The sequence below is a fragment of the Nannospalax galili genome, unplaced genomic scaffold (genome assembly GCF_000622305.1).
Source record: "Nannospalax galili isolate Female #2095 unplaced genomic scaffold, S.galili_v1.0 scaffold488, whole genome shotgun sequence".
NCBI lineage: Eukaryota > Metazoa > Chordata > Mammalia > Rodentia > Spalacidae > Nannospalax > Nannospalax galili.
This window is the reverse complement of record NW_008360316.1, coordinates 6,377,737-6,395,598: the sequence shown is the minus strand read 5'-3', so window position 1 is coordinate 6,395,598 and position 17,862 is coordinate 6,377,737. Positions and strand designations below refer to the sequence as shown.

Below are 17,862 nucleotides of genomic sequence, written 5' to 3'. Positions count from 1 at the left end.
GGGCTGGCTACTGGAACTGCAGGCTTGGGGGTGGCCACCCACACCTACTATAAACTCTCCCAGCAATTAATTGATGATGTTCAACTTCTCTCAGAAACCATAATAGAGATCCAGACACAACTTGATAGCCTGGCTGAGGTAGTCCTTCAAAACAGAAGAGGTCTAGACTTGTTAACTGCCCAAAAGGGAGGCATCTGCTTGTTTTCACAGGAGAAGTGCTGTTTCTACACCAACAAATCCGGCATAGTTCGAGATAAGATCAAAAATCTCCAAGAACAGTTAGAAAAGTGACGTCGAGAACTACAAGATAACCCCTTCTGGACCGGGCTTGGCAGACTCATGCCCTACCTCCTTCCCCTCCTTGGCCCCCTCCTAGGCCTTCTGATAGTAATTTCCTTTGGGCCCTGGGCATTCAATAGGATCACAAAATTTATCAAACAACAGGTTGATTCAATTTTATCTAAGCCCATTCAAATCCACTATCAACGCTTAGAGATGACTGAGCCCCTGGAAACTGAATATGACAGACCCTTGAGGTCTCCTGGTACCTTAACCTTGGACTTATAACATAACTCCCTAACATCTATAACCAGACTAGCATGAGGTTGGTACATTCACCTTTGCCCGCCAAGCTTGACTGGCAGCCAGAGACGGGTAAGAGAAGTGGCCCCCTCACTAAAACACCTAAGACAGGAGGGCCACCAAAGCTGCGGCCTCATCCCATGACGGGTGTATGATTTGGGGGAGATCCCTTCCAACCTAAGACAGGCGCAGTCACCCGGGCAGGGACCCAAAGGTCCCTCACTGCTTTGCCTTGCCTCCCCAAAAGTACCAAGAGCAAAAACTGTGAGAACTATAGCCTCTCACGGGAGGAGTCTGGATTACCTTTATTAAAGTAGAAGGGAGGAGATGTTGGAGGCCAAGCCTTAAGTGTACCCCTGCCCCAGTTTGAAACAACCAGGTGGCCTTGTAAGAACATGTTTTTCTTGCCCTGATTTTTTCTACATTTTACTTCCTTATCTTGTGAAACCACCAGGGCTCATGACTGTAGTGGAAATTCCCCAGCAGGGCCTTGCCGCCTTCCACTCCCCCCGCCTTCTCTCCGCCCTTTACCTTCCCCTACCCTCCGCTTTACTATATTAACACAACACTGTGTGATTGCTCAATAAAAGAGACTTGATCAGAATACTGTCTTGTCTCCATTTCTTCGTGCCCCCTGTCTATTCATTCCTCCAGGTTCAGTCTCGGTGTCCCACGCTGTTGCTCCGCGGGTCAGGGCACTGAGAAATCTGCCAAATTCCTTTCTGTAGAGCATATACTTTATAATCACACTAATTTTAGGAAATTCTATGATTCGTGAGCTGGGCATGGTGGTGCACTCCTTTAATCCCAGCACTTGGGAGGCAGAGGCAGGCAGACCTCTGTGAGATCAAAGACAGCTTGGTATACATAGCAGAAAAAGAATTATATGCCAAGTATAGCATATGCTATTTTAGATGTACATTCTTATAATCAATAGGAGAATAGTGCAATTAAAAAATTCTGTTTGTAGATGTACATTCTTGTAATCAATAGAATAGTGCAATTAAAAAAATTTTGTTTTGTGTTCAAAACTGCTACTATCAAGATTTTTCTTCAATTAAATGGCTGCAGGTAACATATCTGCTGGTAGTACATTACAGGTAAGTAGTTGCAAACCATATTAAATATAATAATATAATGATGAATCCCAATGCGCTGGATCACTTTAGTTGTCAACTTGACACACCTGGGAAGGGAATTCCTTCCATTGGACTGGCCTGTGGCCATGTCTGTGGGGCATTTTCTTGATCTTTGAATGGTGTGGGAAGACCAGCCCACTGTGGGCAGTGCCACCCCTTGGCAGTTGGTCCTGTATTATATAAGAGAGCAGGCTGAACACAGGTCAGGGGAGCAAGCCAGTAAGCAGTGTTCCTCCATGGTCTGTGTTCCAGGTTTCTGCCCCGAGTTCCCTTGGCTTCTTTTGGCTGTACATGTACTTGTAAGCCAAATAAATCCTTTCCTCCCCAAGTTGGTTTTGATCAGATTTTTCTCACAACAATAGAAAGAAACTAGAACCCCCAATTTCAATAAAATCTAGTCAGGAAAAGGAAAAATATTCTGCACAGATAGAAGTCATTGAATATTAATGACTGGTAAAATGCTCCTTACCAGGGAAGCACAACATTCTTCTCGTATATTCTATAAATAATTCAAAAGGAAATGTTTTAATGAAAATTAAAATTAGATAACAATTTCATTTTTTATTCAGATATGAACAATTGACACGTTATTTCTAAAATTTACTGAAGAATTACTGCTAAACAGATTTAACTTTGCTGATGAAATAATGCCAGCTAATCCTAACTGGAAAGATCAATATAAATTACTGAAAAAATTTAATTGGCAATTACATTTAAAAAACATTTATGTGTATGAGTGTTATGCCTGCATGTGTCTAAGTACAGGCAGGTCATCCACTGGATCCCCTGGGACTGGAGTTATGTACATCTGTTAGCTGCCATGTGGATGTTGGGATTTGAACCTGGGTCTTCTGCAAGAATAGCCAGTGTTCTTAACTGCTGGGTCATCTCTCCAGCCCCAGCAATTACATTTTAAAAATTTATTTATTTACGTGTATGAGTGTAAATGCACCAGTGTTGTGCAATGCCCATGGATGGTTGTTAGCCACCATGTGGGTGCTGGGAACTGAAACTGGGTTTTCTATAAGCGCAGTCAGTGCTCTTAACCAACTGCTGAGCCATTTCTCCAGCCCTTGACAATTACTTTTTAAACATTTTTATTTTATTTTTTGTGTGTGTGTATGAGTGTATTGCCTGTATGCATGTAGGTGCACCCATGTTGTGCAATGTCCACGGAGGACAGAAGAGGGTGTTGGAGCCCTGGAACTAGAGTTACAGACAGTTCTTGGCTGGGTGCTGGGAATTGGCAGCCATTGCTCTTAACTGCTGAGTCATCTCTCCAGCCCCCGAGACTATGTGTTTTTAAAAAGTAATTTCTGGGGCTGAAGAGATGGCCCAGTGGTCAGCAGTACTTGCTGCTCTTCCAGAGGACCTGGGTTTGGTTCCCAGGACCCACATGGTGGCTTACAACCACCTGCATGCATGTGCTGTACATATATACACGCAGGTATACACATACACATAAAATAAATAAAATTTAAAAAGCAAACAAAAAAAAACCAATCCCACATAGTCTTCATATTTTCAATCTACAGGAAGGCTAACTAAGACTGCACAGCAAAAACACTTGGGCTGGGGATGTAGCCCACTGTAGAGCACCTGCTGTGATGGTTTGAATGAAAATATCCCCCATAGGCTCCAAGTATTTGGACATTTTGTCCCCAGATGATGGCGTTGTTTTGGGAGGTTTTAGAAGGTGTGGCTATCCTGGAGGAAGCACGTCACTGTGGGTGGGCTTAGAGAGTTCTTAAGCCTGTCAGATCTCCAGTTGCTCTTGCTTCCTGTGCCTGTGTGATGATATGAGAGCTTAGCTTCTGTTGCTCCTGCTCCAGCTACCTCCAGCCACCATGCCTCCCTGCCATGACAGACTGTAATTCCCCTGGAACCATAAGCTCAAATAAACTCTTCCTTTTATAAGTTGTTTTGGTCAGTGTTTCTATCACAGCAACATAAATACACTTGCCTAGCTTGGGTTTGAGTCCCAGCATTGGAAAACCAAAACAAAAAGGGATTCACTAAAATAGATCAGAATAATTTTAATTAGCAAGTAATTAATTTGAGTACTACTATGTGGTAGACAATGTTTAGGTGACATACTAGGCACCTGGGGATACAAAACTGACTACTGAACTATACGGCTGCCTGGAGCTTCTTTCTGGAAGTAAAGCATGCTCCTGAAGTCCTTGCAATGGGTCTTTCTTCTAAGTGCTGCAGGTTAAATTATTATAGCAGATGTTTTTCCTTAAGATGGTTTTAGCCTTCTCTTTTGAGGTTTTATGAATTTCTCTGGAAACAACTTCCATAGAATTTCTAAAGACAGATAATACTTATATAATATCATACACAAAACCCAGCCTACTCTGGTTCTGATATTCTGCCAAATTATTATAGCACTCTCTCTACCTTTCCTTCATGTTAGGGAAAAAAAGAAATCAAAGAATCATGAGACAATTGAGTTCATAGCCACACACATTATTCAAGTGTTCATAACTGATAATATAGTCCTTAAAATCTCAAAACACTATGAGAAAATAATGATCAAGAAAATATACTTTGAAGCCATGGGTTTGATCAAAATACTGGTATTCTGGGCTAAAATTCTAAAGTCTACTCTGAAGTATCAAGCTAGCATCAATTTCCTAGTCAGTCCAATCTGTATTAACTATGATTAAAAGGTATTACTTAATTTATAAATTAATGAACAAAGGCCTATAATCTGGTAATTAAATCTTATAAAACATAGAAATTGTAATATTCCAATTATAAATTTTAACTGTGCTACAGTAGTAAGCAATTAATCTGCTTAAGGTTACATGGATAATATAAAGCTGGAAATCCAAATCAGGCTTCAAGCCCATGCTTTAAGTAAAAATTATTAGGGCAATGTACTAGACACTATAATATTTTATTTATTATTTTTGTTTTATGTGTATGTGTGTATTGCCTGCGTGTATGTAAGTGCACCCATGTCGTGCAATGCCCACAGAGGACAGAAGAGGCTGTTAGATCCCCTGGAACTGGAGTTAAGACAGTTGTTAGCTGCCATGTGGGTGCTGGGATTCGAACCCAGGTCTTCTGTAAGATCAACCAGTGTTCTTCACTGCTGAGCCATCTCTCCAGCCCTTAAATCAAATTTTTAGATTAGCATACAAAGTATTGGATTTAATCAGATACTGTACATGTTGAAAGCAACTTCTTTTGTTACATTCTTCCAACAACTTCATAAGGAAGGCATTACTGTAATGTTCTTCTAAATATTATAAAAGTGGAATGGAAGAGATTCAGTCATTTCTTCAGGTCATAAAATGAGGAAAAATTTGCAAGAGTCTATTGATTTCAGAACATACAATGCTTCATTGTTGTGTCCCAGTGGATTCTCACTATGAGGAGTGTAGGAGACCTTAGTCTCTTCTGGTGGAGAAGGGTATTCTGGTGGTTTGACTGGAAGGAATCCAGTAGGGTGTTGCAGTGTAAAGATAAGTATCTTAGTACAAGCAATATAAGGAAATTCTGTGAGGCCTACTACATCCCAATGCACTGAGGGATGGACAGAAACTGACACCACCACTAAAGAGTACCTGATTAATATTTATTAATACTATAATACTGAATGTATTTATTTTATGGGCCTGGAGCTCAAAGGCCAAGTGCTCTATCACTAAGCTATACCTCAGAACTATTTTGAAGATTTCTAAATGGCTATTTATTAAATTCAACCACTCTTTCCTCGTATCTGCTTTTAACCCACCATGTATGTTTTCAACTTCACTGACAGATTTCCAAACTCTTGATTTTTTAAATTTTCTTGTTTTCATCTTTCTTCCTATCAGGTTTCCTTCTCTATCATCCTGTTTAGGTTCTGTGGCTCATTAGCTAAATTTCCTCAACATTCTTAACTGCCCAGTCCATCTATTTGTCTAACCTAATCCTACATCTACACGAACTGTGCAACTTTTCTATTGCCCCATGGAGGCTGTAGGAGGATAATCACACAACTGTACTGCCTGGTGGTGCTATTCTTCAGGAACTGCATTCTCTGTTTGTCCCTTAAAATTTTTCAAAATTGTTTTGCTTCTCTGTTCAGTTCAGTTCTTTTCCTAATTGTAGCAGCTTCTTCAAAACCTCCTTTTTCTACATGTCAGCCCTAAGACTCTTCTTTGTGAAGAAAGTTGAGGCCACCTTATAATATTTTCCATGCATCAAGTACCCATCTCTTCACTCTTCCCTCCAGGTACAAGAGAAAAGCTAGCCAGCCAGTGGTATTACAGTCTTCCTCTTTGGGTTTCAAAGAACCCCTCTTCTCCTGTTCTCTAGGATTTTGTCCTACTTAAACTTCATTTCTCTTACATTTTCTGACTTTCTCTTTTACGAGTAACAAACATGCTCACATCTCTTCCTCATAACTAAACCAGTGTCTATCTTCACCCTTGGCTTCCTCTCTCCAGCTCCTCTGCTCATGCTCTGGTCTCTCAAGTGGCCTTTACTCATTTTTCTCATGTTGCCACTGATTTATCAAAATTCTGTAATATGGCTTTAGAGCTTGTCCCCTCACTGACCTGTTTTGCTCAAGGTTCAAGCATTCCTGCTGCTAAATCTAACAGACGTAGATGGTAGATTAGAAGTTGGCTCATGTGAATAGTAAAGGAGAGGTTACGATAAAAAAGAATAGACTCTCGAGACTAGAGATGGCTCAGTGGTTAAGAACACTGGCAGCTCTTGCAGAGAACCTGGGTTTGGTTCCCAGCACCCACATCATGCTAACAAGCATCTGTAACTCCAGTTCTAGGGCACCCGATGCCCTCTTCTGGCATCCACAGGTACTGTACAATATATATGCAGGCAAAATACTCATAAATAAAAATAAATAAATAAAAAATTAAAACAAAGAACTGGGGCTGGAGAGATGGCTCAGCAGTTAAGAGCACTGGCTGCTCTTGCAGAGGATCTAGGTTTGATTCCCAGTACCCACATGGCAGCTAGCAACCATCTGCACACTAGTTCCAGGGGATCCAACACCTTCTGTCCTCTATAGGCATGGCATAATATGGGTGCACTTACATACATGCAGGCAATATACTCATATACATAAAATAAAAAATAAAATAAAGAATAGACTTGATTCTTGTAGAATTAGAAGTCACAAAGGGAATGACAGGATAGTTGAGGGGTGTGGGGACAGAAGGGTGAATCAGGGAAAAGAAGTCACCCACAGTGCTGGCTGTGCAGCTCCACTGTGTGGGGTAGGGGTGGGGGTGGGGGTGGGATGTAGGAAGCAGGGGCTATCTAAAAGGAATCTGGGTGGCCCTGGTAAAAAGAGACCAGCAGTCCTGTCCAGAGAGTAGCTCCATAGTTCTCACAAGCCTCAGTCAAGTTTAGGTTTCAGTGAGACAGTGACCTTGCTGGTGGCACAGTCTGCAGTGGTGAGCAGTTCTATTTTGTCATTCCTCATGACTTGGGAGGATGACTGGGTACCCACTTGACAGGGAACCTATTGCTTATGACATAGCTACTTTGGCCTGAGCACCAGGGATAATCAGTCAAGGAACCCTGACAAGCCAAAAAGTACAGATGGCTGGAGGCTGGGCTCAGGCAGTGACTTGTATAGGGGTAGCCCTGCTCCCTCTTGGTGGTGGCTAGGGGCAGTTCTCATCAACTGAGAATAACTTTGGAGTCTGACAGCCTTGAGCTTGAGATTAGTGGGTGGATCAACCTTGAAAGGCACCTATCTTCCACAAGGATTCTGCTGTAGACCCTGAGAATTCTGAAGCTATAGGAGGCAGCCATAGCCACAGCTGTTCAGCAAGGTGTTTAATACTTAAGTGATTTTGAAAGTAAGAGACAGGTCTGTCTGTGCAGATCTCAGTGCTGTGCTTTCTTCCCCCACTCCCAACATAGTTGGGAGCTGCCCTCAAGTAGTAGACACTCCAGAGTACAAACTCCTGAGTCTCATAGGTGGGAGAACTTGTCTTGCTCAAATTTGCAAAGCTAACTGTAGCCAGCAGAGGGCCTTGGTACACAAAGAAGGGAAGCTACTAAAGTGAGGATGCTCTGGCTGACTTCTATCCCTGTCCAGTCCAGGCTCAGCACTAGCATGACTCATTTGTAAGAAAAAAATTTTAAGACAAAAGTTTACAAGTTCAATGGATACTGCTCCTTGATACACCCATCTGGAATATTTCAATTTTAGAGGATCCAGAAAAAAGCCTCTCTGCCACTTCACCTTTGTTCTTGTCCCTTCCCTCTCCTTTCTCCTTTTTACTATTCTTTTTCCTAGTATTTTAATTTTACCTTATTATTTTCAAAAAAGTTCTCTGTTTTGATTCAGTTCTTACATTTGTATAATTTTATGTATTTTTCCATTATTAGGGAATTTTTACTTTGTTCTTCTCAATCTCTTGCTCTTTCTTCTTCTTTATAATTGTCTTCACTTCTCCTTTTCCTTGATTTTATCTAATTTTGCTTCTCCTCTATTTCCCCCTTCTTTTCTCTCATTGATTTACTATTTCTACATTTACCCCAACAACTTTGCTTGTTTTTTTGAGACAGAGCCTCATATTGTCCAGGCTAGCCTTGAACTCCTGATGCTCCTACCTTTACCTTCCAAGCACTGAAATTATAGGTGTGCATCACTACAGCAGACTTAACTCTTATGCTTTTAACTTTATAGCTCAGTCTGTATTATTTTTGCCATTTTATGTTCTATGGTCATTGATGGCATACTAGTAGCATTTAGGAGATTTTAAGTGTATTTCTGTATTTTTTGGGGGAGGGGGCAGGTCTGGGGATTGAACCTAGCTCCTCATACATATAAGGTAAGCACTCTACCACTGAACTACAACTCCAGCCCACACTTCTCTGTCTTGTTTGGTTTGGTGTTGTTGCTGTTACAATGTTTTCTCCATTCTAAGAATTACTATTAATGGCTCATGAAGATCTCCCAAATAAAACTACAAGAAATTCTCAAACCAACAGATACACAAATTACAACACAGAAACATGAAAAACCGACATGTCTCGTAAAAGACGGTAACTTTTCATTACTGAATTCAAGATACCGAATTGGATAAAATGCTAGGTGAAGAATTCTTTGTTTTTGTAAACATGATAAAACACTTCAAAAAGGATACAAATAAGCAGATAAATACAAAAGTCTTAACACAGATGAGTCAGTAGTATGGGTAAGAACACCAGCAACATGGACAAAATTCAGCAAGGACTCCATGATCCTGAGAAAGAAATGACATCTGGAAATGAGAATGAATAGGATTAAAACACAGTGGGAAACATCACCAAGAATAGACTGAGAAGAAGAAAGAGTATCAGGGATGGACAAGACTGAGCAAACACTGCATTAAGACATCAACATAAAACCCAACCAACACCTCCACAAGCACAACCTTAGCCTCCATGAACTTCAGTGTCGAGAGAAGATTAAAAGCTAAAGGCACAGAATATCTATCCAATGAAGTTAAAGCAGAAAACTCCCCAGATCAAGAGAAAAATGAACATTTAAGCCCAAGAAGACACAATCAGAGAAGAAACTCTCCACAACACATCATAGTTAAGATGCCAAAAGAAAAACAAAGAAACAGCATTAAGGCTAGAAGAGAAAAATGCCAACTCATTTAAAAGGGAAAATTCATCAGAATCACATCAGATTTTTCACCAGAAACCCTAAAAGCCAGAAAAACATTAAATAATGTATTTCAAGGCCTGAAAGTGAGTAACTGTCAACCAAGATTGCTACAGCCAGTTTAAAGTAATTCGTGACTACCTAAGACAGCATTTTAGGAGATACTTAAAAAAAAAATCCTAAGCACAGAGGATGAAGAATGGCAGCCTCAATCACGAGAACAAAGAGGAACAGGAGAGGAACAAATGCATGGAGAACAACCGGGAAATAACCCATCAGATCGAACGCAGCAAATCCTTGCTATCAATAAGGAGAGAGAAAAACCAATCCAACCAACCAGAAAATCAATACAATTAAAGGAATTAGCAAACTTCTCTCAGTACCAGCCCTAATTAAGACTACGTTTGACTTTCCAATGAAAAGAACAAGACTAGCTGAGTGGCTCACAAAACAAGATCCAACCATCTGTTGTCTCAATGAAACAAATCTCACTGACAAGAGACAAGACAGGACAAGAGAGAAAGGATGGAAGATACCTACCAGGAAAATGGAGCTGAAAATAAGCTGAAATAGCTTTCTGATAACTGATAAAGCTGACTTCCATTCAACCTTGGGATAAATAGAGAAGGCCACTATATAGTAATAAAGGGACCAATCTATAAAGAAGATGTAACAATTTAAACACATACCCATTGAACACTGGAACTGCCACTTTCATAAAGTAAGCATTAATAGATGTAAAAAGAGAGATAAGACCCAATATAGTAAGAGTGGATGACTAAATACCCACTTTGACCTTTAGAGTCATTCAGACTAAAGTTCAATGAGGAAACTTCAGAGTTAACCTGCACCACAGATCAAGTGCTCTTAATAGATATTTACAGAATAATCTATGTAACACTCTGAGCATTTCTCTAATCACATTTTACGTCAGAAAACATCTTAACAAATATGAAAGAAGAGAATTCCTTGCATCTCTTCAGATCATAGTGACATAAAAGTAAAAATAAATAGCAAGAGAAACTATAGAAACAGTACAGGTATCTCTGTATTGTACAAAATGCACACTTAAATGATCAATCAATGAGTCATTGGAGAAATCAGGGAGTAAATTAAAAAACTCCTCGAATCAAATGAAAATGAAAGCACAGCTTACCAGAACCTGGGACACAGCAAAGGCAGTCTGAAGGTTATAGCTGTAAGTGCCATGTTAAAAAAATAAATCACAGCGGGCCAGGCGCAAGTCTTTAATCTCAGCACTTGGGAAGCAGAGGTAGGTGGATCTCTGTGAGATGGAGGCCAGCCTAGTCTACCTAATGAGTTCCAGGCCAGCTGAGGCTACAGTTCTCAAAACACCAGAAAAAAAAAAAAAAAAGAATGGTTCAATATACGCTAATCAACAAGATGTAATTAAACCTAAGGACTGAAATCACATAATCATGACAATCAATGCAGAAAAGTTGACAGAGTTGAACATTCCTTCATTTTATTTATTATTATTTAAAATTTTTTATTTTAAGTATATGAGTGTACTGCCTGCATGTATGTAAGTGCACCCATGTTGTGCAATGCCTATGGAGGTCAGAAGAGGGCACTGGATCCCTTGGATCCACTGGAGTTATGGATGGCTGTTAGCTGCCACGTGGATGCTGGGAACTAAACCTGGGTCCTCTATAAGAGCAGCCAGTGCTCTTATCTGCTGAACCATCTCTTCATTCCCAAACATCTCTGCTTGATAAAAGCCCTTGAAGACACTATAAATAGAAGGTTCATACCTTAGCATAAAGGCTATATATGACAAACCTATAGCCAACATTGTACTAAATAGGGAAAATCTGAAACTATTCCCTCTAAAATCAGGAATGAGACAAGGACGTCTATTCTCTATACTCTTATTCAGTGACTTGACATCTTAGCTACAGCAATAAGGTTAGAGACAGAATAAAAGTGATACAAACAGGAAAGGTGTTAGTCAAATTAAACTTGCTTGTAGATGACATGGTCATGTACTTAGAGACTCCAGTAGAGAACTCATATCTGATTAATACATTCAGCAAAGTGGAAGACAAAGTCAATATCTAAAAAATCAGTAGCTTTTATATACATCAGAAATGAACATGTTGAGAGGAAATTAGGGAAACAACATTTACAATAGTTTCAGAAAAAACAAACCATCATCACTGAGGGACAAACCTAACCAATGACGTAAAAGACCTTTACAATGATGGTGTCAAAATCATACTTTGGAGAAAAGCAGCCTCTTCAACTGACTCCTGTAAGTTGTCGTCTCATCTCTGTATACACTGTGAACACATACATACTTCACCCTTCCACCAAACAGTGTTAAAAAAAAAAAACAAAAACAAAGAAAGGAAGGGAGGAAGGAAGGAAGGAAGAAAGAAAGAGAGAGAAAGAAAGGGGCCAGCTCATCAGGTAAAGGCAGTTGCCATTAAGCCTGAAGACCTGAATTCAAGTCTCAGGATCCAAATGGTAGAAGGAGAGAAACAACTCATGCAAGTTGTTCTCAGACCTCTACACGCCAGCATTGTGGCATGTGTGTGCACACCCACACAGTAAATAAATACTTGTATGTAAAAGAAGAAAAGATGGCCGGGTGTGGTGGTGCAGGCCTTTAATACCAGCACTTGGGAGGCAGAGGCAGGAGGAGCTCTGTGAATTCAAGGCCAGCCTGGTCTACATAGTGAGTTCCAGGACAACTGGGGCTACAAGGAAACCTGTCTCAAAAAGACAAAATAAATAAATAAAAAAGTAAATAAAAAAAGAAGATAAAAATAGAACTACCATATGACCTAGCTCTTCCCTGCATGTGTATAAATATAAAGGGCTCTAAGCATATCATAGAGACACCTGCACATCCATGTTTACTGCTGCACTATTAATAACAGCCAAGATATAGAACAAGTTTAGCTGCCCATAACCAGATAAATGGATAGCTGGGCATGGTGGCATATGCCTTTAATTCTAGCACTCAGGCTGCCAGATTTCTGTGAGATGGAGACCACCGTGGTCTACATAGTGAGTCCCAGGCCACCTGGGGCTATAGAAAGACCCTGTCTGAAAAAGGAAAAAAAAAAAAAAAAGACCCAGATTAATGGATTAAAGAAATGTGGTACATATATACAAGGGAATTTTTATTCAATTATAATGAATGAAATTATAGTTTGCAGGAAAATGGATGAAGTGGAGATTATTGTGTTAAGTATAATAAGCCATGTGAAGCAAGAAAAATACTACATGTTCTTTCTCTTATGGGAAACCTGGATTTAAACACATACATGCATATAGATGAAAGCAGACAAAGGACAATCTAGAGGAAGGGGACTGGAAGAGATGGGGGAGGACAATCACGAGGTGAGTATGATCAATGTACATTTATGCATATGCACAAACATGTCAGAATGAAGCTCAGTATTGTGTATGTTAAACAAAGAAATAAAAGTGTATGAAAAAGTCTAAAGGACAGTTCTCAGTTCTAGCTTATTCCATCTCATGATGTGCTTGGTTTTTACATACTGATAACTCTCTTCTTTTTTGGGGGGTGGGGAGAAACAGAGTGCCACTTATATAGTTCATGCTGGCCTCCTCTTGGTTTGGCCTTCCAAGGGCTAGGAATACAGGTATGTACTTCATGCCCAGCCTAACTCTCTTCTTTAGCACGCTTTCCTCTCGGTCTCTGAAGCATTGTTTCCTCTGCTTCTCTGGTCATGCTGCCTGGTTTCCTCATGGGCCTTCATCTTTGTCTACTCCTTTGCATGGTGGTACTCTCAGGGGCTCTTTGAGGCTGGGCCATCTTCCTACTTTATACTCAAGCCTCATCTTACAGGCTACTCTATCTTATTTCTTTTCCAGGATTTAATTACTGATGCATTAATATTTTTTCTTTAATTGCTCAAAGAATTTGAGAATGAAGAATGAAAGAATTTGTTTAATGAAGGCTTTATTATGCTTTGAAACACCTATTAAATAACATGGTATAAATATCACAGCTTGATTCTCTAATACTACTTTAGTTAAATAAAACACATAAATAAAAATTTAACAGTGAATGAAAATTACCTTTGTCACCTAGGTCTCTAAAAAAAGTTGATCCACAACGTGCAGTTTGGATTCCTGTCAGTATATCCTCCACATCCTTTGAACACACAAATTCAAGTCTTTCAATTTAGAGTTCATTTCCCATGCTACCCCAAACAACCAACTAAAAGCCCCCATGTGCTTACCTTTTTTGCCAGCTTCTTGACTAGTGTTTTACCTATAGCAAAGAAGAAATATTGTTTAGTACTTCTAATCCTTTGTAACACTCAGATTGCACTAAGAAAATTGTCTCAAAAACAACTAAATATCTGTAAGTCAAAGTTGGCAACTTTAGTCAATATCCCTAATATAAAATCATGAACCAAAGAATTCTGGGTCTGAACACAAAGATATTACAGTTTTTTGCAAGATATATTTTTACTTTCATACATCCTGTTCCAGTGGGCTTTATGTCTTGTGGGCATCATACATTGATTTGTGCCACATGATTTCTTTCTTCATATATTAAAACCTGTCTTTTTGGTTTCACTGATTTAAAAAACAATCACTCATGTTTATTATTATTATTTATTTATTTTTGAATTAAAAAATTATCTGTATGAGTGAATTGCCTGCATGTATGTGAGTGCACCTGTGTCATGCAATGCCACGGAGGTCAGAAGAGGGCTTCGGATTCCCCTAGAACTGGAGTTAAGGATGGTTTGTAGCCACCATGTGGGTGCTGGGAATCGAACCTGGGTCCTTTGCAAGAGCAGTCAGTGCACTTGACCGCTGAGCCATCTCTCCAGCCCCTATTTAGTTATTTTTAAATTTTTATCATTTATTTATTTAATTTTATGTGTATGAGTGTTCTGTTTCCATGTATATAAGTATACTACCTACATGCAATACCCTCGTGGGTCAGAAGAGGGCATTGGATCCCTTGGAACTGGATTTACAAATGGCTGTTAGCTGTCACATTGGTGCTGGGATTGGAAGCTGGGGTCCTCTGCAAGCGCAGCCAGTGCTCTTAACCTCTGAGCCATCTCTTTAGCCCCATCTTTTTTTTTTTAAATTTATTTTTATTTTATGTGTATGTGTGTATTGCCTGCATATAAGTAAGTGCACCCATATCATGCAATGCCCGTGGAGGTCAGAAGAGGCTGTCGGACCCCTGGGACTGGAGTTATGGACAGTTGTTAGCTGCCATGTGGGTGCTGGGATTTGAACCTGGGTCTTCTGCAAGAGCAACCAGTGTTCTTAAGCACTGAGCCATCTCTCCAGCCCCAGCCCCATCTTTTTTAATTTTTGAGGGAGGGTCTTACTATGTTGCCAAGGGCTAGAACTCGTGATCTTCCTGCTTCTTCAGTCTAGGATTATAGGTGTGTGCCATCATGCTTGTCTCCTCATAAAGATTTTCTTAAAGTTATGCCACAAGGGCTAGGGAGATAGCCCAGTGGTTAAGAGCAAGAGGACCTGCATTCAGTTCCCAGTACCCACATGGTGACTAATAACTGTCCATAACTCCAGTTCCAGGGGATCTGATGTCCTCTTCTGATCCTTGTGTGCACTGTGTGTATGTGGTACACTTACATACATGTGGGCAAAGCACTCATACACATAAAGAAAAAAGAGAGAGAAAGGAAAAAAATGTCATGTGGGGAGGTTACGGAACCTTTAGGAGGTGCAGCATTGCTGGAGGAAATACGCCATTGGGGGCTTGTTTTGAGAGTCTTTTTTTTTGGTCTTTTTGTAGCCCCGCTGGCCTGGAATTCGCTATGTAGACCAGGCTGGCCTCGAACTCACAGAGATCCCCCTGCCTCTGCCTCCCAAGTGTTGGGACTAAAGGCGTGCGCAACCATGCCCAGTTTGAGAATTTTATAGGCTCAACCTCCTCCTTCTCTCTCTTTCTGCATCATGTGTGCGAATAACAACGTGATCAGCAAGCTTCCTGCTCCTGTGGCCATGTCATGCCTTCCTCACCATGATGGACTCTATCCCTCTGGAACTCTGAGCCAAAATAAACCCTTTCTTCCTTAAGTTGCTCTTGGTCCTGATATTTTATTAGAGCAATAGAAAAGCTAGCATAGGCCCATGTCTATGACATTACCCAGCAGTCACAGGAGCATGGAGTACCTGGTACTTTTGCAGCAGTCTCTGCTTTATGAACATACTATAGAATTAATTTGGGAACTGAATGAAGTGCTGATCTGTGAATGAGGAGAGGCTGGTATGTTTTAGGCCCTGTCTCTCAAACTAACACCTTACAATACCATATTCCAAAACAGTATAAACTGTTGCTGATAACTGAGCTCTAAAAGATGAATAGTAAAACTCCTTTCAGTTTCCAATTAAAATAAGCACAAAAAGTTGCACGCGAGTGCATGTGTGTGTGTTTGAATATTAGGAAGAAAACCATAAAAGGTCCTTATTTTTTTCCCATGAAATTGAATCATTTTAATATTAACAAGTAAAAACAAGATAAAGCGTTCATTTGTTATACTGAAATCCCCAAAAGTAAGATTAAAATAGGTGGACTCGCAAGGCATCTAAAATTTAGAATTACTTTCTAGAGGCTATTGGAAGAGTAAAAATGTGGTTTGGGTTTGGATTTTGAAAATGATTATTTAAAAACTTTTATTTATCACAGCCTTGCCTATAATTTTCAGTGACTGCTTTTTATGGCTTCTGAAAGAATGAGCACTTCGGTGAAAGTGAGGAGTAAGTAGCTAAGCTTAAGTGTGTCTAAAGAATTTAAGGAGAAAAGGGTGGTATTCTTCCTGAATCTCCCAGGGGAGGTGCAGTCTGTTCTTAAGATTGAAAAGACCACCCGTTCTTCCTCAACTAGAAAATGCAGCCACAGACCCCAATGGGGATGGGCTGGTTTTAAGTTATTTACAGCCCAGAATAAAAATGTTTTTTTCTAGAATGATTTGAAAACTAGTCTTCAAGTGCTATGAGAACACTGATTTTCTTTTTAACTGGATTAAGGGGCTATGAGACTTCTCAGAGTCCTTCTAAGTCTTGATAGCTGATTTTCTTTTTTCAGGAACAATTTCATCATCAACTCATGCTTTCAAGACTTGAATATCTACGTTTAACATTGCAATATTCACAACTGCCAAGATACAGAACTAGCTTAGCTGTCCATAACCAGATAAATGGATAAAGGAAATGTGGTACATATTCACAGGTAAGTTTTATTCAGCCACAAAGAAGATGAAATTATGCTACTTGCAGGAAAACACACGGAATTGGTGATTATCACTGAAGGAAAGTCAACCTGACAAATGACCGAACAAACTGACCATTAACTTACCATGCTTCCCAACCCCAGGAGAAAGATACATCTGAGTCAGAACTCTTGGCCTCTAGCTTAGATATCAGGTTCCTTACCAACCCCCAGTAGAGGAAATCTGGTTCCTTATCAGCCTCCTTGCAGACCTGGGTCCTAACCAATCAACTTGCAGAAGATTCCTGGTTCCTCTATCAGAACTCTCCATTTCTCTTTCCCAGATCCCAAGAAGGAGTATGAAACCACTCAAAGGCACAACCCACTTTCTGGGATTTTTCTGGGCCCACCTACAAATCCCAGATCTCCCCCATTCCTGACATACAACCTCTATTCCTTAGGGAAGGCTGCTTGACCTTCATAGCTGATAAAACTATCTGCATCTGTTGAGGTTGGTTTCTACTTCTTTATCATGTTGCCTTTTCATCCACATTACATAAAATCATATTACATAATCATATTATGTAAAATAGGCGGCCAGACTCTGAGAGACAAATACCATATTTTCTTGAAAACCAAAAAAAAAAAAAAAAAAAAAAAAAGCAGAGGGCAATAAAAAGAAAAGGACAGAGGCGACCATGAACAAGCAATGCAATATGCAGATGTGTGCAAATGTCATAGTGAGCATAGCTCATTACTTTGCTTAGTTATTATGCTAAATAAAAAGGGGGAAAAGATGTTCTCTGCCCATTTTCATCACTGTAAACTTCTGCCCTTGAAATCTAAAAAACAATGCTTCTAATAAATGTAACAAATGAAATAACCTACTATTAAAAAGTGATGAGAACATTTCCAGTTAGGCAGGAAATAGAGAATCGTGTCTTTTCTCTCATCCCAAATTTAAAAGTCTCCCCTTGATCTCATTTCTACCCCCACCTATCACTTCACCTCTCACCATCCTTTCACAGAAAACCACATCAGTGCCTTTTTCTTTATCCATTTTCTCTTTCCCCACTTTTTCCCCCCTTAAATCTACTCCATTCATTTCACCAAAATGTGCTTAGAAAGATCACAGACACCTCTCATGCTGGTAATCCCATGATGAAAACAGTCCTTATTGTACTTGATCCTCCATTGTATTTTTCCTGAGTATTGCTTCCTCCTGGAGTCACCTCTGGCATCCATCCTCACAGCATCCATCCATCCTCCTGGTTTTCCTCCTAGCTTTGAAGCTGCTGCTT

The 17,862-nt window shown here is 39.9% G+C and overlaps 1 protein-coding gene across 1 annotated transcript in view; it reads right to left on the bottom strand.

Moving 5' to 3' along the window:
• Positions 1 to 17,862, bottom strand: part of Micu2 (mitochondrial calcium uptake 2) — a 130,342-nt gene that overhangs the window by 71,462 nt on the left and 41,018 nt on the right. The window contains exons 3-4 of the mRNA XM_029559610.1: positions 13,596 to 13,627; positions 13,432 to 13,507 (exon numbers count right to left, since the gene is read on the bottom strand). Coding sequence (XP_029415470.1) covers positions 13,432 to 13,507; positions 13,596 to 13,627 — 108 coding nt within the window. The remainder of the gene's footprint in view (positions 1 to 13,431; positions 13,508 to 13,595; positions 13,628 to 17,862) is intronic.